The sequence below is a fragment of the Urocitellus parryii genome, chromosome 9 (genome assembly GCF_045843805.1).
Source record: "Urocitellus parryii isolate mUroPar1 chromosome 9, mUroPar1.hap1, whole genome shotgun sequence".
NCBI classification, from domain to species: domain Eukaryota; kingdom Metazoa; phylum Chordata; class Mammalia; order Rodentia; family Sciuridae; genus Urocitellus; species Urocitellus parryii.
In genome coordinates, this window is record NC_135539.1 from 12,379,605 (window position 1) to 12,400,747 (window position 21,143).

At 55.3% G+C, this 21,143-nt stretch overlaps 1 protein-coding gene across 3 annotated transcripts in view; it reads left to right on the forward strand.

The window, feature by feature from the left end:
• Positions 1 to 21,143, forward strand: part of Xylt1 (xylosyltransferase 1) — a 231,645-nt gene that overhangs the window by 195,357 nt on the left and 15,145 nt on the right. For 2 of the 3 annotated variants that reach the window (XM_026402456.2, XM_077802356.1), the window contains exons 7-9: positions 8,802 to 9,018; positions 11,368 to 11,544; positions 16,196 to 16,458. In XM_026402456.2, the coding sequence (XP_026258241.2) occupies positions 8,802 to 9,018; positions 11,368 to 11,544; positions 16,196 to 16,458 (657 nt within the window). The remainder of the gene's footprint in view (positions 1 to 8,801; positions 9,019 to 11,367; positions 11,545 to 16,195; positions 16,459 to 21,143) is intronic. The other variant, XM_077802357.1, reaches the window with a different exon arrangement.

Sequence of the window (21,143 nt, forward strand, 5' to 3'; positions counted from 1 at the left end):
TGGACTCCAGCCCCTGCTGCGAGGAGCCGGCGAGAGGCCACTAGTGTTTTAGTAGCTGCCAAATTGGTCCTGACGGCTCCTGTAATTAGGTGAAGGGGAGTGTCGTGCGCACGGCTTCTCTCTGCTTCCCTCCAAAGAAATAAAGTGACCAGACAGAGGATGAGGAGGCCCAGCCCTGCCTCCCGGGCGGGCGGGCAGAGGCAGGGGCCTCTAGTGCACTCCGGGTCTGAGAGTGGAGGCCCGGCCTCTGCTCGGGGCCACAGGGAAGTTCTCCCAGGCCCTGCAGGCGCCACGTCTGAGCCAGTGGGAAGGCCCCCTTCCGGGGGTTGGAAAGGGAAGATTCACGCGCTGGGCACCACACGGCCTCCCTGGGGACACGTCCCGCCGGGCTCCAGGGAATCTCTCCACCTCCGTCAGGGCCCCGCGTTCATCCCTGGAACACGGCGTGGGTGGCGGGGCTGCGTGGGACCCAGACAGCAACCCCGACGGGGGTTGGCCCCCCGAGGCCACCGAGCTGGGCGCTTGTGGGTGCCCTCCCTCACTCCAGCCTCCACGGGCAGCTGTGGCTCCGTTTTGGAAAGGACAGGGCTGTGGGGACCACAGCTCTACCTGCTCAGGTCCTGTGGCCGGTGAGTGGCAGGCGGGGACCGAACGAGACTCAGGGAACCTGGCTCAGCTCCACCCGAGGGCCCGGGTTCTCTTGTCACCCCATGGTCGGTGACGCCCCAGGGGCTCCGCAGGTCTCGGTGTGGGGACCAGGACAGGGCAGGAGCCCACCAACCAGAAGCAGAGCCTTTTCTTATTTGGGTGGAGACAGGTGTTTCTCCTTTTCCTAGAATCAGCATTTCCCAAACTGTGTTCAGGGCGTGCTGGTGCCATCTGGGGTTCCTTGGGGTCATTTATAAGTGGGTGGACTGTGGAAACTAGATATTGATCTTATAGGCGTCAACAGAAGTTTATCCGATCATCCCATCGGGCCTGTGGTCTCAGGAATACTGTGCTAGATGGCGGCCAAGGTTCAGAAACAGCCACTGAGCGTTGCTTAGAGAACACGGGAGGGCGCTCCCACAGACACTGCGGACGGCCAGGCCTGGAAGTGAAGGCAGGCTCTGAAGCAGGTTGTTGGGATCTGGGTGCCAGCCCTGCACACTCACTGGTGTGTGACTTGGGTAAGCCACATCACGACTGTGAGTCAGTTTCCTCATCTGGAAAATTTCCTCATGGGAATGATGCTAATAGTGCTGACCCTGTGAAGTTACCAAAGGAATTAATTAACCGGGAACAGTGAGTGTGCGTGGGGAGCTGATGGTGGTGATGATGATGTTGGTGGTGAGGGTGACGATGATGGCGAGGGTGATATTTGTGGTGGAGATGATGGTATAATGATGATGTTAATGGTGGTGATGATGTTGGTGGTGGTAATGGTAATGATGGTGATGGTGATGATGTTGGTGGTGATGGTGATGTTGATAGTGGAGATGATGGTGATAATGATGATGTTGATGGTGGTGATGATGATGGTGATGATGGTGGTGATGGTGAGAGTGATGATGTTGATGACAGTGATGGTGATGATGCTGATGATGTTGGTGGTGATGGTTGTGGTGATGGTGATGATGCTGATGATGTTGGTGATGGTGATGATAATGGTGATGGTGTTGATGGTGGTGGTGGTAATGATGGTGATGATGATGGTGGTGATGATGGTGATGGTGATGGTGGTGATGATGGTGATGGTGATGATGGTGGTGGTGATGGTGATGGTGATGGTGATGATGGTGATGGTGGTAATGGTGATGATGTTGGTGATGATGGTGATGATGGTGGTGGTGATGGTGATGGTGATGATGTTGGTGATGATGGTGATGATGATGGTGGTGATGATGGTGATGGTGATGATGGTGATGGTGGTGATGTTGATGGTGGTGATGGTGGTGGTGATGGTGATGGTGATGATGTTGGTGATGATGGTGATGATGATGGTGGTGATGATGGTGATGGTGATGATGGTGATGGTGGTGATGTTGATGGTGGTGATGGTGGTGCAGAAGAGATGAGAAGAATCACAAGGATGATGGACAAGTGACTCTAAGCCTTAGAGAAGCAACTGGCATCCTCCGTGTGAGGAGGCTAGACAGGGAGGAGGTGATGAGAGACCCCAGCCCTGGTGGAAGAAGGAAATTTTTCCCTCTTCTCCAGCCTAGACTCTGCCCCTGGAGCCAGCACTGCCCCAGCAGGCACCAGGGTGACCCTGGCCGCAGCAACAGCTCCCTTCTGTGACATGGAACTAATCCTCAAGCCCAACTCTCCCTCCATGTGTACACACCAGTGTTGAAGCAGAGCTGGAGAGTCTGTGGCAGCCTGGCCAGGGCCCCTGCAGGCAGACGTGCTGTCAGGAGGCAAGTCCAGCTTCCCTCTGGGGGACGGGCCCTCTCCCGGCCTAGCCGCAGCACCAGGACTGACGGGCAGGTAGCTCATGCCTCGTCCCAGGAGGGAGAGCAGGTTGGTTTCTCTTCTGCTTCCCGTAAACCCAACGGCACATGGATGGTCCCCACTTGTCTATTTCCGTCTGATTGTGGCCCGAGCCACAGTGGAGCTCAGCACCCCCTCGCTGCACACTCCTCGCCCTGGCCTCGGTTGGTGCCGTGAGGTCCCCTTGGGGACTTTTTAACCCCTAGATGATGTGCATAGAAGTTTGACAACAGACCCACAAGAAACCATCTCCCAGCGTCATCCCCGACAAGCAGGTGCAGTCATTTCTCCTCTGCATTTTTCTTATGTCCTGAGCCTTCTAGGAAGGACATGTGTCACTGGGGCCAGGACTCAGGCCCCAGGATCCAGGCCTCAGGATCTAAGCCCCATGATTCAGGCCCCAGGACTCAGGCCCCAGAATCCAGGCCCCAGGCCCCAGGACTCAGGCCCCAGGACCCAGGCCCCAGGACTCAGGCCCCAGGATCCAGGCCCAGGCCCCAGGCCCCAGGCCCCAGGACTCAGGCCCTAGGACTCAGGCCCCAGGCCCCAGGCCCCAAGATTCAGGCCCTAGGACTCAGGCCCCAGGATCCAGGCCCCAGGACTCAGGCCCAGGACTCAGGCCCCAGGACTCAGGCCCCAGGATCCAGGCCCAGGCCCCAGGCCCCAGGATTCAGGCCCCAGGACTCAGGCCCCAGGATCCAGGCCCCAGGACTCAGGCCCCAGGCCCCAGGACTCAGGCCCAGGACTCAGGCCCCAGGACTCAGGCCCCAGGACTCAGGCCCCAGGCCCCAGGCCCCAGGCCCCAGGCCCCAGGCCCCAGGACTCAGGCCCAGGACTCAGGCCCAGGACTCAGGCCCCAGGACTCAGGCCCAGGCCCCAGGCCCCAGGACTCAGGCCCCAGGACCCAGGCCCCAGGACTCAGGCCCCAGGACTCAGGCCCAGGACTCAGGCCCCAGGACTCAGGCCCAGGACTCAGGCCCAGGCCCCAGGCCCCAGGACTCAGGCCCGAGGATCAGGCCCCTGGCTCCACATACCCACTGGCTTCTTTTCTTCCTGCCTTTAAATAGCAAGCCCAAACCGCGCAGCAGCAGCAGCTGCCCCTGGAAGGTTTCCTGGGTGGCCGGGACTGTCTGAAGCCCCCTGCAGGAATGGACCTTTCAGTCCCCACTACAGGCCTTGCATGGCCCTGCAGTCCTTCTCATGTCCATTTCCAGGTGTGGACGCTGAGTCTGGAGAGATTGAACAGCACAGAGGGCAGGTGGGGAAGCAGGTCTGAGTCCAGGTGGTCAGGCACTGGAGTCCGGTTCTTATAACCCCTGGGCAGTGTGATCGGCCAGGTGTTCTGTGGAGCTTCCCTCTGCGTCCAGGTGTGGACACCCTGTTCTGTTACTATAATAAAATACCCGAGGCAGGGTGTTTGTGAAGAAAGAGGTTTATTAGCTCAGAGTGTTAGAGGCCGAAGTTCCAAACAGCATCATCCCAGCTCCAGGAAGGGTCCCACGGCAGATGGCAGTTCAATCCCTTCTGAGGGTCGGACACCACCTTGACTTATTAAGGTTTGAATCCCATCCTTGCCACTGACTGGCTGTGTGATCTTGGGAAGATCACTTAACCTCTCTGTCTCTGTTCTTTTATTCATAAAATGAATCCTTGTGGGCTGAAGTGAAGACTGAATAAGAGAATCTACATTGAGTGAGTGGGATCTAGTCCGCGTTCAAGAAACGATAACTGTTAGTATTTACCTTTCCTCTCCCCCTAGAAGTGAGAGAAGGACAGGGAGCCCTTTGGAGCTGCCAAGCTCAGAACCCAGTGAGCTGGGTCCTTGTAGGCCATGACCCTTGTCACCTCCCCCCCTGCCCAATGGTGGGTGTTGCTAAAACAGTTGGGGGAAATGGGGTCCGGGGCCTTGGGCTCTGTCCTTGGTGCTGAAGTCCCTCTGCTTTCCTGGACACAGCTTCTCCCTAGCCGGGGGGTGCCTGACCCACCTGTCCACCAAACCCCAGAAGAGAGGCAGAGGTTAAGACCCCCACCTGGAGCAGGAGCTCGTGAGGGCCGGGGGTCCACGGAGCGCTCACCTGCGCCGGGCGACCCGCCGAGCCCCACCCCACCACCCCCGCCCCAGAGTCTCATTACGACCTTCGCCCCTGACCTTGGGGTGAGCCCATCGCAGTCACCCCTCTCTGCATGACACCCTGAAGCAGCACACAGCTAAGGGCACCGAGGTCAGCAGCCCGGGAGTCCCTGGTCACCGTGGTGTCCCTATTCATGTCACCTTGTGAGTCTTCCTGCTTCATTCTGTGGCTTCATTTTTTTTCCACCAAAATGCGTAGGCCGTGCTGGTGCTGGACAGGAGAACAGGAGAACAGGGGACTCTCCCCGAGGCGGTGTGACTCTGCCTCTCATCCCTTCTCCCTGGGGCTCGGGTTTGGTTTGGTTTTCGTTTGTGGAATTAGTCGTGTTGGTTGGTGGCTGCGTGGGTTTCCATCCCTGTGACACAATCTGGGAAAATCAGCTTAAAGAGAGGGAAGATTTACTTTGGCTCCTGGGCTCAGAGGTTCTGGTCCACGGTCAGCTGGCTCCGGGGGAGGTAGGGGTCCTGCTGGGGCAGAGCTGCTCGGCTCTCGGCGGCCAGGCAGCACGAGGGACAGGGTAAGGGACCGGGCTGGGGCTCCAATGTCCCCTTCAAGGGACGCCACGAGAATCCAGGATGTAAAGCTGAGTGCGAACGGTTCCAAGCTGTCCCCCTTACTCGCCCGCCCGTTCTGAACACAGGTCTCACAAGGTCATCAGAAAAGCGTCTTCCAAAACCCACAAGGAAACCTGTCTCTAGCTTCTCTCTCATCTCAGAGCACCGTCTTTGGGAGGCAGACGTCCTCAGATTCTTTATTTGTATTCTACTAGAGGAACCCTGGCAAATGGGGACAGGAAAGGATGGCAGGGTCCTTCGGAGTCTGCGCTGGATTCAGCCACACCTGGATTCAGGTCCAAGACTGGCTGCTGTGCCACTCGGGGGAAATTACTTAACCTCTCTGAGATTCAGTTCTTTTGTTTGCTGAGCTCGTTAGGAGGCTCTGATACCTGGCTAACTCGTGTCTGTTGGTGGTCCAGCTGCTGTGGCTGTTCCCCTTCCCTCTATTCACTCATCAATAAGTATTACTTGAGCATCTCAAAGACGCTCCTCACTATTCTAGGTGTTAGGGACACAGCCGTGAACAAACACAGATTCAAAATCTCTGCCACCTGAGGGCTCATGTCTAGTGAGTAGACATAGACAATGAACCCAGACCTGGATGCTGTTCTAGAAAGTTAGAAGTGATGGGATAAGAACGTTAAGCATGATCCGAGACGCAGGGGTGGGAGAGAGACGTCACCATCGCCTGGCTGCCTGGGTAGGTGGCGATGGTCACACTTTGCAAGGTCCTTCGAGAACCATCGGCACTTCATCCTGGCAACTGTCTGGCTTCATGGGCTCATCTTACGTGAGAGCAGGATCAGGACCCACCACCTGTGCCTGGTGTCTGCCCCGCCATGATGCCCCCGTCATTCTGTTTGCCCCCAAGGTAGCCATGGCAATGGGAAATGAAAGGTCCCCTTCTGTGCACTGGGCCTGGGCTGCCACCTAGGGGACGTGAGCCAGCATCTATGAGGTGCACCCCAGGGGCATCCCTACGGACTTGTCTTGCTCTCCAGCACCTTCTTTCCAAGTTCTGGACGTTTCCTGCAAAAGGCAGGAAAATAAAGCCTCTCCCAGCCCAGACAGCTGATTCCTCTCTCCAGGTCGGTACCCTGGCTCCGGGCCTCTGCCACCTTCTTCCGGGCCGAAAGAAAGTCTTTGGTAGCCCCTGTGACCCCAGAAACTTATCCGAGATCTGGGGAATTGGCTGTCTCTATTTATTCATAATTAACCAAAGCCTATATTTGCAGCTTATCAGCTTTTGAATTCAGTAAATAAAGAGACCAATCTCCCGATGCCATGAATATTTCATTTTGGAGATGACTGCATGAATATTGTATTTGGATATTATGGCCTGGGATGTCACATTAAAATTGCAAGGCAATGACATTATCCCATATAATGGAACATGAAATTAAAAAGCTGCGCCCCGGAAGGAGCAAATTACTAGAAAAGTTTCTATCTCTTACCTACAGGAATCCTACCCTTCCTCGATCCCCCCTCCTCCTCTTCCTCCTTCTCCTCCTCCTCCTCTTCCTCCTTCTCCTCCTCCTCCTCTTTCTCCTCCTCCTCCTTCCTCCTTCTTCCCTCTTTCTCACAGTATGATTTCCATGTAAGTTTTCATACAAGTCATCTAAAATCTAAAGTTTGCAACACAGTTCCGTGCACCCACCGGGCATTATTGCAACATCAGCACTAGCCAGAGCCGAGGTAGGATCTCCCTTTCCTAAACTCGGGGCTTGCTTGAAAGCCCAGTTGTGTCTCCACGCGCTGATACCATGACCATGATGAAAAACCCTCATCAAGTCCCTCCCCAGCAAGAACCTGGCTTTGCTAATGAGCTTCATTTTGCATGAGGAAGATGCACTGGGTAAGAATGAGACCAGGAGGCTGGATACCTGGGCCTTCCAGATAGTTCTGCCCTGGGGCTGAGTCCTCTGTGCATCCTTGGAAAAGTCCTCACCTTCTCTGGGCTTCTCTGTCCGCATATGGAAGGTGACACCTGCCCCACACCCTCTTCTGGGTATAACAGTGACTTACAACTGTAATCCTGGCCGGGTCCTATGGTCAGAATTCAGCCTAGAGAGGTTTTATTTACTCTTTTTCTTCAAGGCATGTGAGTGCCTCTCGGAACACGCACTTTCTACCCCTCTGTGGTGGGAACCGTGGCTCGGGTCCTCTGAGCCTCTTCACGGTTTCTCCTTTCTGGCCAATCGCTGCCGGCATCTAACTTCAAATCCAGATCTAGCCCACCTTTGCAATTATGCCAAGAGGAAAGCTGAGACCCAGGGAGGATGCCTCACCTTCCAAAGTCACCCAGCTGGGAGGGAGATTTTCAGGCCCGCACAAAAGCTGCCGCCAGAGGCTGGTGTGCACCGAGAGCTGGGGCTGAGGAACCGGAGGGGGCTCTCAGAAGGGGCGTTGCTGAGATGGACTAGAGGAGCCCAGGTTCCCGGATGTGTGTGGTGGTGGGGGGGGGGGGGCTCCGCGGGCTGGAGAAGCAGAGGTTCCCGGGCCAGGAGACCTCTGGGCTATAAGAGCCCAACCTAACGACTAGTTCCCTGGTACAGGGACCCTCCCTGCTCTCTAGTACCCCGCCAGGGCCCAGCACCGTGCCTGGCACACAGTAGGTGTACAATAAACATTCACAGTGAACACTCCTGTCTCAGCAGCTCTGCCCCCTGAGGAGCTCTGGGTTCTGCATGCACAAAACAGGAAAAGCCAGTTCTATCCGTCCTGCTTCAGGCAGTCCTAAGGGAGATGATCAGACCTCCATGTACCTCCTGGAGCAGAAGTTCCTGACCCGGGGGTTCACGGGGAGCACTCAGGGGTCTGTGGCCTGGATGGGAACAAAGCGATACCTTTACTTCCTGGGAACTCTAGTTGCGATCTAACTGGCCATAGATGCCAAACGCAGCAGGACTTACAGTAGCTGAGTTGGACACGGGCAGCAATCATGTGTTTCATATTGCGGCATAGGTGACATGGACCCCTTATGCTCGCTCTTCTGCAAAATTACGGGTGTCCCTCAGAGGTAGAGCGCTTGCTTCGCATGCACAAGGCCCCTGGTTGCTCCTCAGCACTGCAAAATAATAATAATAATAATTATTATTATTATTATTACAGTAGGTATTAGACCTGCCATGATCTCGTTTCATGTGTTCACAATGAAACATCCAACGTTTGGTATTTGTCAAAGTACTTTGTAATCAAAGTACAATCATGTGTCAATCAAGAAGCGGAGGCGGTCTAGGGGTGTGGCTGGGGGTGGAGCGCATGCATCTGAGAGCACGGTCCTGAGATGAGGGCACAGCCTGGCACAAGCAGGTTCCTTGAAAGGTCTCTAGGGAGGAAGCAGGCATCGCTGACCTTCGTTGCCCTCCGATGGTGCCGGGCAGGTACCCTGAGCTCTCTGCGCCTCGGTGGCCGCAGACGTGAAGTGGGGCCACCCAGGAACCTGCCTCACGGGCAGCGCGCCCCGCTTCCCTGCGAGGCCAAGTCGCGAACTCCACACTGACCCCGGTTCTGCGCCTGGAGCTCAAGATGTGCCCAAAAAATCCTGCTGTTGCTTGAGGGTTTTTTGTTTGTTTGTTTGCATTTGGGCTCTGGGTGGACCAGGGCACCTTTGGGCTCAGGGCCACCTCGTCTCACCCAGGTTCATCCGGAAACAAGGCCTGGACCGGCTCTTCCTAGAGTGCGACGCGCACATGTGGCGCCTGGGGGATCGCAGGATCCCCGAGGGCATCTCGGTGGACGGCGGCTCCGATTGGTTCCTGCTGAACCGGAAGTTTGTGGAGTACGTGACATTCTCCACGGACGATCTGGTGACCAAGATGAAACAGTTCTATGCCTACACGCTGCTTCCCGCGGAGGTGAGCGCAGGAAAACTTCCCCGGGGTTGGGGGGTGATGGGGGGCTCTAGCCAGGGGCTGCAGTGCTGGTCCCCAAACTGAGCCGAGGACAGGGAGCCGCACCAACCCTGGGGCCCTTGCAGTGGCAGATCCTCTGGTCACACCTCCAGTTTGCACCAAGGCTATAGGAATGGGACGCTCGGGGTCTCCACCATCCTGCATGTGCCTCTGCAAAAGGTAGAAAATGGACCACTCGCTGGGCATTTGGCCCCTATCAAGGAGAAAAACATCCCAATGTACTGATTTTGTTAGAACAAGGCTCTTTTCTGCTGTTTTCCAGAAAATGTTGTGAAAAAAATTACAAATCTCTGATATCTACCAGATTGATCCCCCGCACCCCGTGTTGGGCAGTGCATAACCTGTACAATTGGGTAGCCTCAACCTTTCAGGACATACCCACGTTGACTTCGGAGTGACTTCTGCAGTCACCAGTGCAGTAGTAACCACCTTTTTTAAAAAAAGAGAGAGAGAGAATTTTTTTTAATGTTTATTTTTTAGTTTTCGGCAGACACAACATCTTTGTTGGTATGTGGTGCTGAGGATTGAACCTGGGCTGCACACATGACAGGAGAGCGTGCTACCACTTGAGCCACATCCCCAGCCCCTAGTAACTACCTTTTTGACACCCAAGAATTCCTTTTCTTCTTTGAATATACCTCTGTCACTCCCTGATAAAAAATAGTGTTGGCTTCATGGGTCAGATCTTGAAATACAAGAGATCCCAGGGTCGGCCACCCAGGGACGTGTACACTAGCCCCTGTGGCCACCAGCCCAGGGCTCAGCATTTCCCCATTAGGAGTATTTGAACAGCTCCAGGATCCTGAAACCTCTTTTCAGACTTCAGGGGGCAGGAAGCCCTGCAGTGTAAACTTGCCGAGCCCAGACCCTCCGGACATGGGTGGGATCCAGTTCAGGAGTATTGTCACTCTCAGGCCATCAGCCTTATAGATCTGGGCTCCGGTTGGGGGCAGGGCCAGTGTCCAGCTCCAGGGAGGGCTGACTACCCATGTCCCTCCACAGAGACCATGAGCTTGTCATCACTGAGCCAGCCATGACGTGTTAAGTCGTCAGCTCTTAATCCTATTTCAGGGAAAAGCACCTTTTCTCCCCACTCCAGCCACCTCTTCATCCATTATCTTGCAGGGAGATTTAAAAGGTCACAGGGCAATGGGCAGTTGGGTCCTGCGCCCAGGCTTGACGGAGGATCGGTGTCTCTGTGGGCTTGTGGAGGAGCCAAGCTTAAACCCAGGTTCTCGGGTGTGTCCTTCCACATTAAGGGACGGCCACCTACCCGCTGGGAAGAGATCCTCTGAGAGGTCGGGTGGCCTCCACCAACTGGTGGGGGGAGTGGGGGGCGCCCTCGCTGCCCCCACGCAGGGCACCCCTCCTCTTTCATTCCTGCATCTCGGCTGTGCCCTCCCTTCTCCTAGACACCTCCTGGGGACTGGCTGAGAAGAAGTCTTCAGGCCGTGCCCATGCGTTTGTGACAGGCAGACACAGATGGCCCAACGGCTTCCCTTAGGGACCAGAGAGTGGGGGAGTGCGTTCTGGCAGCTGCGATTGTTATAAAGAGAGTGGAAATGGGAACTGTCCCTTTGTCTCCCACACCCCCCTCCCTCTCTCTCTCTCTCTCTCTCTCTCTCTCTCTCTCTCTCTCTGTGTGTGTCTCAGCAGCCATGACCACCATGTCCCCTCTCTCCTGCCCTCACTCCCAGGACGCCTCTCTTAGAGTCATGGCAGGAGGTTGGACGGGAGGCCCAGGACTAGAGAGAGACAGGACCCCTGCTTCAGCCCCACGGACATCGGGCACCCTGCCCTTCCTTGGGTTGTCCTTTGAGTGGCAAAGACAGGGCCCTTCAACCCTAGGCCGGATGGCGCCCGGGGGTCGGCCGCCTGCACCCAGGGGTGACATTCCAGTGCACATGTCCTTGGTACCGAGCTATCTCAGACCTGAAGCCTGTCGCTTTCAAATCCGGCCCTTTAAAAAATAAGAGCCCTCTTGGCTCAAGGTTCCCTGAAAATTGTCCCCATTCTGGCCTCTGCCCCTCCCCCGTTGCCATACCCGAGAGGCTTCCTGTCACTGAGCTGCAGGTGCCTGGGGCGGTGGGCTGTCTTGAAATCAGGTGGAGCCCCGGAGGAGAGGCAGCGCTGGGGCCGGGGGACATTTCTAGGTAGAATCCAGCCACCGAGTTGGCAGGCCTGGCAGCTGTCCCCAAGACTCTCCAGGAACGCTCCTTGCCGCTGGAGGGCCTGGGGGGACCCACCTGGGGGAGGCCGGGAGGGCTGAGCTGGGCTCCTGTCTCCCCACAGTCCTTCTTCCACACGGTCCTGGAGAACAGCCCTCACTGCGACACCATGGTGGACAACAACCTGCGGGTCACCAACTGGAACCGCAAGCTGGGCTGCAAGTGCCAGTACAAGCACATTGTGGACTGGTGCGGCTGCTCCCCCAACGACTTCAAGCCCCAGGACTTCCACCGCTTCCAGGTGAGCCCCGCCCAGACCCCAGACCCCGCCCACCAGGACCTCCGAGGCCTCCAAGGAGCCCCGAGGCCGCCCCACCCCTCCATGCCCTGCCGGGGGACTGATGGTCACAGCAACCCCGTCAAGAAAAGAGCCAGCACTAACTGAGCACTTACTGCATACGGGGTCTAACCATTCAGTCTGAATCGACTCATTAAACCCTGTAAAACACATGATAGGGTTTCCTGTTATAGACAAACTGAGGCACAGAAACGCCAACAACCTTATCCAAGGTCAGACAGCCCACAGTATCTGTCCCCAAGGGCCATTCTCGTCACAATGCCCTGGAAGGCTATTAAAAAACGTTATCTCTGAACAGGAACTTGAACTTAAAGAGGGCAGAGTTTTAAGGCAGTCTTGACACTGTGCCTGGATCCTTCTGCGTTGTACCCTGGGGGTGTTTAGCAGCCGTCCCTGGCCTCCTCCACACGCTACATGTACCTTCCAGCTGTGACAGTCCCCAAACATTGCCACATGTCTGCCGGAGCCAAACTCGCCCCTGCTTGAGAATCACCACTCTCCACCGGGGTCCAGAAACGTGTGTCTCTGTTGCATTACACTTTGGAAAAATCTGACGCGCAGCCAGGTTTGGAAACCACCCTGCTCCGTGAACTTGGAGGAGTAACGAGAGGTAGAAATGTCATTACCTTCACAGCTGTCTCCGCGCAGCCCAGCAATTTACAGTTCTGGGGACGGCCGAGGCAGGAGCGAGGTCACTGCTCTTCTGCTTGTGTGAGCCTGGGGGAGGGCTCCTCAGCTCCACTCCTGCCCAGGGGAAGCTCTTCCCTTCCCCGGCCTGGCCGGGAAGTGTGGCTGGGAAGTGTGGCCTGGAAGTGTTGCCGGGAAGTGTGGCCAGGAAGTGTGGCCGGGAAGTGTGGCCTGGAAGTGTGGCCGGGAAGTGTGGCCGGGAAGTGTGGCTGGGAAGTGTGGCTGGGAAGTGTGGCAGGAAGTGTGGCTGGGAAGTGTGGCCAGGAAGTGTGGCCTGGAAGTGTGGCCTGGAAGTGTTGCCGGGAAGTGTGGCTGGGAAGTGTGGCAGGAAGTGTGGCCGGGAAGTGTGGCAGGAAGTGTGGCTGGGAAGTGTGGCAGGAAGTGTGGCAGGAAGTGTGGCTGGGAAGGGACGGGGCTCTGAGCTTCTTCCTCCCCTCCTTCCCCTGACCACAGCCAGGCCCAAGCTGCACCCTGCACAAACTGAGCACCATGAAATGTTCAACCAAACCAGACCAAGGTCCCTAGAGCCACCCCGAGGTGATGGCTTGCAGCCTCCCAAACTGCCAACTTGGAGGGACCACGGGGACAATTGGTAGAAGAGAGCCAGGCTGTAACCCAGCCAAGGTGTCCCTGCTGAAGCGTCCAGGGGAGGACACGCCTTGCCCGCCTGGTTCTTCAGAGCAGGGCCGCGGCCCTCGGGCACTGCCATCCCCAGCAGCTCAGAATGCAGAAGCTCCCGAGGACCAGCGGGGACCCCTGGAAAGGTCCCTGGTGACCCAGGTGCTCTCATGTTGATCTGCCTGTGCCAGGGATGTCCTCAAACCCTGGTTAATTAGGCAGGAACCCGGATGATGTCCTGACTCTGCCCTGTCCGTGCAGAAAGGACCTGCCGCTGCCCCGGCTGCAGAGAGCCATCACCATCTGAGAAGGTGGCTCGGGGCTCGGCTCCCCCAGCCCCCGTGTCCGGGGCCACGGTGGTCCCTGATGAAGCCTGGCTACCTTAGCGAGCACCCCAGCTCTGTCTTTCCCCGTCAACAAAGATCCACCGTAGAACCCAGGGCCGCTGCCTGGGAGGAACTCGGAGCTCTTGTTCAAAGAGGACGACAAATATAGAAACGTGCCCTTTCCCGAGAGCAGGCTGTGGCCAGAGAATGGCAGGAGGAGAAAGAAGCCTGTCCAGCCGCTAAGACTGGTCTTCTCCCTCCAGAAAATGAGGACTGACGGCCCCCCGGGGAGACAGGCCCCCAGTTGCAAGCGGAAGTGGTCATGATCGTCACGTAGCCAGAGCAGCTGACGGCCTGGCTGAAAACCCATGTGGTCGTACCCATTTTAAGGATGAGGAAGCCGGGGGCAGGGGGAGTTGGGGGAGTCACCAGTTGACTCATCAGCTTGATTGTAGAGTGACGGGGTTCTGGAGATACTGGACCTGGGGACAAGCCTTACCAGTTGGCTCTCTGTGCTCCAGTGTCCTCATCTGTGATATCTGTCCGGCTGAGTCACTGGGGGGATTCCAGGCCGTGACATCAATGCAGCGCCTGCCTGTAGGACGTGCTTACTGGTCACTGTCGTCATTATTGTTACTATTCGTGCACAGCCATGCTAGACCCAAAGTGAGGTCCTCGAGGGACAGGGCTATTTTTTTATTTGCTTCTGCAGCCCTAGACCAAGGGTCAGCCAACTGCAGCAGCCCCCCCCCCACCTCAGCCCTGGCCAAGAAAAAGCTTCCCTGGCTCACAGCCACGCCCATGATCTACAGCTTTGCCCCTGGCTGTTTCTATGCTGCAAAGGCAGAGTGAGCGTTTTCAAAGCTGTGTGCATTTACTCTCTGACCCTTTCTTGAAAATGTTTGCCCATCTCGGCCCTAGACCGGTATCGAGGCTGGCTTGTGACTTCCCAAACTGCCAACTTGGAGGGACGATGGGGACAATCGATAGAAGAGAGCCAGGCTGTAACCCAGACAAGGTGTCCCTGCATCCTTTTAACCCTGGACCCTGCATCTTCTACTGATGTGCTGTGTGTCCTGGGATACAGTCCCTGCCCCTCTCTGGGCCTCTTTCATGGAGGGCTCAGTTTACATCAGTGGCCCTCACCCCTCAACCCTGCATCAGCATCGCCAAGGAACTTTTCTTTTGGATACATAAAAATACACTCTCTCAGCCCCACTCCTGAAGGTCCTGATCCACGACTCTGGAGCGTGCCTTGTGAGTCTGCAAGCCAGTCAACGTGCCAGGGAGGCACTAGGGAGGGGTGGGGCCTGCGGCAGGCTGAGGAGCCCCACGTCCCTTCCGCGCTCGATGGTTGCTCCCCTGTAGGATGTGGGCCTGAGGCTGTGGGTCTATTGCTGTTTTCTATTTCCATGAATCTCGCCTTTTTAAACGCTGCCAGCTAATTCAATTTTAAAATGTTCTGTTGGGCAACCGAAATACATCTGCAGGCTGTATTTGCCCTGGACGACTGGTCTGTGACCTCAGCTAAATGATTTCTGAGCTCCAGCCCAGCCAGAAACATCCAGGATTGAATTTATTTAACAGTCACTGAAATGATACATACTAAGTGTCCGTCATTGCTTTGCCCATATTAACCCACTCATTCGGGGTGCACATCCTCCTTCTTTTTCAAACTTTATGATGATTGCTCAGTCATTAATTAGACAGATGAATGGGTTTCAATGTGACCGTTCCATAAGGCATGTCCCTCATAACCCCCTGGCCCTCCCCTCCCCTCCCCCACCCCCCTTCTTTATCCCTAGTAGTTGATCTTGTCTTTTCTAGTGACACCTTTTCATTTCCATATAAGAGAGAAAACACCCGCACTTAACCTTTCTCTGTCTGGCTGATTTTATTCAACATGTTGGCCTCTGGTTCCATCCATTTTTGTGCAAATGACATTTGCATTAACATTATTAATGGTCAAATAAAATTCTATTGTGTCTATACCCATTCATCCGCTGATGGGCATCTAGGCTGAGCCATACCTTGGCCGTTGGGAGAGTGACACAGTAAACACAGTGTCTCTTGCTTACCAACTTCCTTTCCTTCAAGACTGTCCCCAGAAGGAGCTCCAATTGTAGATCTGGTTTTCGATTTTTCATAGATGTCTTACCCCCATCACCTGTGTGACGTTTTTTGCAGGGAAGTGTCACTTTCCCCCCACATCTTCTGACGGCCTTTGTCATTTGTTGGTTTGGGTTTTTGTCTTGATAGTAGCCCTTTGGCCTGGGGTGAGATGGCATCTCCGTGGAGTTTTAATTAGCATTTCCCTGAGGGCTCTGGGTGTTGAGAGTGTTCTCATGTATGTATTGGCCATTTGTATTTCCGCTTTTGAGAAGCGTCCCTTCAGGTCGGCTGCCCGGTTATTGACTGGCTGCTTTGTTCCCTTGTTATCTTTGGGGGGTTCTTTGTATATCCTGGATGTTCATCCTCCCTCCGATGAATGGCTGGCAAAGATTTCTCTCCCTTTCCGGATCTGAATCTTCGCTCTGTTGACTGTTTTCTTCGCTGGGCGAAACCTTTATAATTCGAGGTAATCCCATTTGTCAATTTTCGCCCCTGTTGCCTGAGCTGTTGGAGTCCTGTTCAGGAAATTGTCGCTGTGCCCCTGTTTTGCTCCGGGTGGTTTCAGCTTCTCAGGTCTTGCAGGAAGCTCTTTGATCTGTTTGGAGGTGGTTTGTGTGCAGGGTGCAGGAGAGAGCGATCCTCGTTTGCATCTTCTCTACCTGGATGGCTTGGCCCAGCTCCTCTCACGCTCCATTCTGACCCATGTTCCAGATGAGGAAACCGAGACCAGAGAGGCCATGCCGTGTCAGAGCTGGGGCTTGGGCCAGCCCTGCTCCTGACCGCGGGGTGCAGCCTGAGGTCCCCCGCAGTCGCGGGCTGATGCGGTTTTCTGTCTTCCTCTCCGAGCGCAGCAGACGGCGCGGCCCACCTTCTTTGCGCGCAAGTTCGAGGCGGTGGTGAACCAGGAGATCATCGGGCAGCTGGACTACTACCTGTACGGGAACTACCCGGCGGGCACCCCGGGCCTGCGCGCCTACTGGGAGAACGTGTACGAGGAGCCCGACGGCGTCCACAGCCTGAGCGACGTGGCGCTGTCGCTGTACCACGCCTTCGCCCGCCTGGGGCTGCGCAGGGCGGAGGCCTCGCTGCACACGGACGTCGAGAACAGCTGCCGGTGAGTGGCCGGCGGCGCTCGGGGGCTGGGGGGGGGCTGGGTCTGGGGGTGCCCGAGGTTGGCGGGTACTGGGGTGTGGGAGTGGAAGCCCCAAGCTGCAGATCGGGGTACCCCCTCTTCCAGGGCTGCACCCCCACCCCGCACTTGGTCTCTTCCTGTGTCCCCCAGTGATCTCGCAGCCTGGGGGGCTTCCAGCTGAGCTGAGGTCACTCTCCCTGCTTGACTTTCCTCTTTGTCAGGATGCAGATCTAAATTGACTGTTGGTGGCCTTGGGTCCTCTCCTCTATGTATCTTAGAGGGAGGCTTTATGTCCACATTGTGTTCGTCTTGAATGGAAGGTCACCGTCACAAAGTACACTTTTTTTTTGTACTTTTCATGATGGAAAGTGTGGGACATGCACAAAATAGGAGAGTGGGACCCCGTGCTCCCCTCCACCAGCCCAGCGGGTAACCAACCAGCTCCACACCTGAGCCTCCTTCTCGCCTCCTCCCAGAGGAGTTTGAAGCAAACCTCAGACGTCCTCTCATTTCAGCCTCAAATGTTCAAATATCTGTCTCTGTCTCCAATCGCTCTCCTTCCCTTGTTCCCCTCCTCCTCCGGCCTCCTTTGAACAGCGTAGCAACAACAAAAATGCATACTGAGCCTCCATCCCTTGTCTCCGCTCCTTCCTCTTTGCCCCGCCCTCCCCTTTTCTCAGGGAGGGAGGAAAGGGACTATTCTGTCCCCTAAACCCTGTCAGTACACACAGGGTTCCTGTCTGCTTCTGTGCAGAGCCAGCCCGGTTTCTGCAAACCTGCCAGCATTTCCATACCCTCCTTATTTCTCTGAGCCTTCCTTTTCCTTTCTGTCTCCCTGTGGGGTTTGGTTTAAAGGGAGACCAGCATGGGTTAGGAGCCCAGGACCTGCACTGTGAACTCACCTTTATTTACTAGCTGTTGACCTCAGGCAAGTCATGAACCTCTCTGACCCTCAGTGTCTTCTTCTGTACAATGAGAATCATCATCATCATTCCCCAGATGGTACTGTGACGTTTAAAGTAGAAAATGATTGAAAACCCACCTCAGGAGCCATCGCATATTGTCTTAGGTCGACAGTTTCACATACGAGATGCTCACTCCTGTTCCTGGCTGCTGTTCTAGGTGCCCTTATAGCAAGCGGTGGAAATTGGTCAGCCTGACCCTGCTGTGTGGTGTGCAGTGGTCACTGGCTACATGAGCCACTCACGGCTGACCCAGTGACCTCGCTGTCACTGCATTGCCGACCTTTGCCCAGTCATCAGGGCCACCCAGGTGCCACCTCCCCTGGGAAGCTTCTATAAGGGCTTCGCATGATAGCCCCACCCCCCACGTCTCTGGAGCAGCAAGTTTGGGGACTTCACTTCCAACGTCCCCTTTGTGTGTGGCTGCAGTGCCACAGTGCCCTGGCTCAAGGTCATGGAGACCGTGACTTCCCCTCCAGCACGCCTGGGGCAGAGTCCACATCCCTGAGCCACAGAATGGATCCCCGGTGCCCGGTGCTGTGGGCACCCCTGGGAGCCGAGAGTCACCCAGGAGCAGTTTCAACCAGGAGCTTCCTAGAATGTACAAGATAAGCGCCCGACGGGACATGGCAGAAGACACCCCGATTTATTGAGCCTCGTTGAGATGTCCACCCGGTGCGTGTTCTGGGATGAAGGGAACCACCGAGCTGCCTCGGGCCTGGAATCCTTTGGCTTCTACCTCATTTTTTATTCTGATGGGACCTCCATGCCCCGCAGTGGGCAAAGCCCTGTGTTTAGGAAGAGGAGCCTGCGAATGAGTCAGGGCAAGCTCCATACAGTCCGCTGCCACGCAGAGTTGGAGCTGCGAAGCCGTCTCCTGAGTTTTCAAGGGAAATCAGAAATCCAGATTTTTATGTCACTCTCCTAATTAAATAAGGGAAATAAAATACCTTGGGCCCAAAACACGCATGCATCTGTGGTATCCTACGGGCTCTTGCATTGCCTCTTGATTCTGACTCTTAGAAAACTAACCTTTTTAATTACCTAAGTATCAAATACGTGAAGAGGAGGCCCCGCAGAGCTTTGTGCTCTGTTTCAGGTTACCTGTTCCCTAGATGTACCTCAGAAGGTTCTAGAGAAACCTTTCTAGGAGCACCAGCAAACGGGAGCAAATCAATTAGAATAAACCCTGCAGGAGTGGGAGGTAGCTCAGCGGTGGAGCACTTTCCTGGCATGTGCAAAGCTCTGAGTTCCATCCTGCAAAACACACATAAATAGAAATAAATAGCTGTTCTGCCAAGAATGAAAATAGTCATGAGACAGTGATGAGTTAGTGTCTTAGGGTTCTGCAGACAAGGACGATCTCTCCATCACGTAAGACAGAGCCAGCCAGCCGCGCACTTAACAGCAGGAGAGCATTCCCAGCAGACAGAATATCCTGTGCAAAGGCCCCGAGGCAGAAAGGAACTTCTGTTCAAGAATTCAAAATAAGCTGCCAGTGGCTCGAAGGTGGTGGATTTGGAGCAGAGGGAAGGAAACCAAGGCTAGAGAAAGAGGCAGGGCTTCATAGCCCAGGTAAGAAGTTTGGCGAGGAGAGACAAGAGGGTTCCATGGTAGAAAGAAGGGGAGGGAGGAGTGGGAGAGCTGCCTAGGTGTGTAGGGAACCCGACCTTGATGGTTCTCTTGACCTTGATCAGCGCTCAACACGGGCGACCGCTCTTCTGCAAACACTTCCCTCTTTTGACCCCCCAAGGCAAAGCCCTCCTGCCTTTCTGCCTCCCTCCAGGGCCCCCACCTTCCAGAGCAAACTCTGACCGTGCATGTTCATGGATCAAACAGCAGCCACGTGAACAAGTGGTCCGTGTTCTGCAGTGATAAGCATTTCCTGGAGCTCTGGTCTGTGGATCAGCCTGGCAGTTTCCCTGATCGGGGCTGGACAACACACTCCTTCGTCCTCAGTTGGCTCCGGGTCCGTAGGGTGGCTCTGTGGCTCTTGGCTGGGAATCGCTGGCTGATTGACCCAGGCCGGCCTCGGCTGGGACACCCGCAGTGGCTGCGGTCCCATGTCCCGCCCTCCAGCAGGCTAGCTCAGGCGCGCTCTCGCGGTGGTTACTCAAGAGCAAGGAAGCACAGGAGACTTCGGGAGGCCTGGCTGGGGACAGGCCTGACACCCCTCCCGCCACCTGCCAAAGCAAACTCAAGAGGTGGGAAAATGACCTGTCCCCCTGGTGCAAGGAAGCCGGCAATGTCACCTGGATACAAGAGGCTGAGGGACCTTTGGGACATTGGTGCAGGTGACCACAGACTTCCAGGACTCCATCTATGCCACCCATGACGGAGTCAGAGCCACAGTGGCTGTTTACATTGAAATCAAATCAAATTAGGCAGGTGCAGTGGCGCACGCCTATCATCCCAGCGGCTTGGGAGGCTGAGGCAGGAGGATCACTAGTTCCAAGCCAGCCTTCTCGAAAGTGAGACACCAAGCAACTCAGTGAGACCCTGTCTCTAAATAAAATACAAACTAGGGCTGGGGATGGGGCTCAGTGGTTGAGTGCCCCTGAGTTCAATCCCTGGTACCTCCCCCCAAAAAAATTCATATAAAATTAAAAATGCATGTCCTCAGTGACAACTAGCCCCATTTCCAGTGCTCAGTCGTCACACATGGCCAGCGGCTACCATACTGGACAGAACAGATATAAACTATTTCCATCCTCTTAGAAGCTCCCGCCTAGACTTGGCTGCAGCCTTCCCCTAGCGGCATCTGCACCTGAAGCTGGCATGAGCCATGAACACCCAGCCTCCCAAGGGCACGCAGGCGGCTTGTGCAAACCCAGAGGCATCCCAGGAACAAGGCGGTGATCTCGGGAGCGGCATCCACACGGGAAGGCGGCTTCCCCCCCGCGGCCATCATTGGACATAAAGACTTAAAACTCCAGATCGGAACCCGAGGGAAGCCTGCATTTAGCCGAGCGGGGACAGTGATTTGTGGACTGCTATTATTAAGAAGCCACCAGCATCCTCCTCGTGCCGTGCAATTTAAACGTTGGTTGCAGGAGCAGGAGCTTTATTCTGTCCAAGTAGGAGGGAAGAACGGGGAGCCGAGCCGCCCGAGCGTGGCCCGTCTCCGCTCCCTGCTCCCTCCTGTCCTCTGGGCATCTCTGCTTAGTAGCTTCCCTGACCCCTCCAGCCAGCGGGCCTCAGCGGATCAAAGATGTGTGTGTTTTAAACAAGCTACTTCTGCAAGCTTGTGTATGCATTTGCGTGCATAGGAGTCTCAGAGTGGCAATAATTTTTAAAGAAGCAGCACAGCATCAGAGGCAAGGAGCAATGAGGGTATAAATTGGTATTTCTGATAAAGTCAGACCTTACAGAGACCCTTGAGATGGAGAGAGAGAGAGAGAGAGAGGGAGAGAAAGAGAGAGAGAGAGAGACAGAGAGAGAGACAGAGAGGTTCCAAAACATGATTTTTTTTTTTTTTTGGCTCAAGAATGACGAATGCAGCTTTATTTGGAATAGAAAAAAAATTTATGGCTCATCAATGGGGACTGACTCTAAAATCTGTGCTCCACCCAGTGAAAACCTTTGCATCGCACAACACATGTACACATTCTTGTTTTCAGAGACTTAAAAAAAAAAAAAAAAGAAAGAAAGAAAAGAAAAAAAATATGCTCAGGAAATCCTGTGGAGCCAAAGCAGGATACAGCC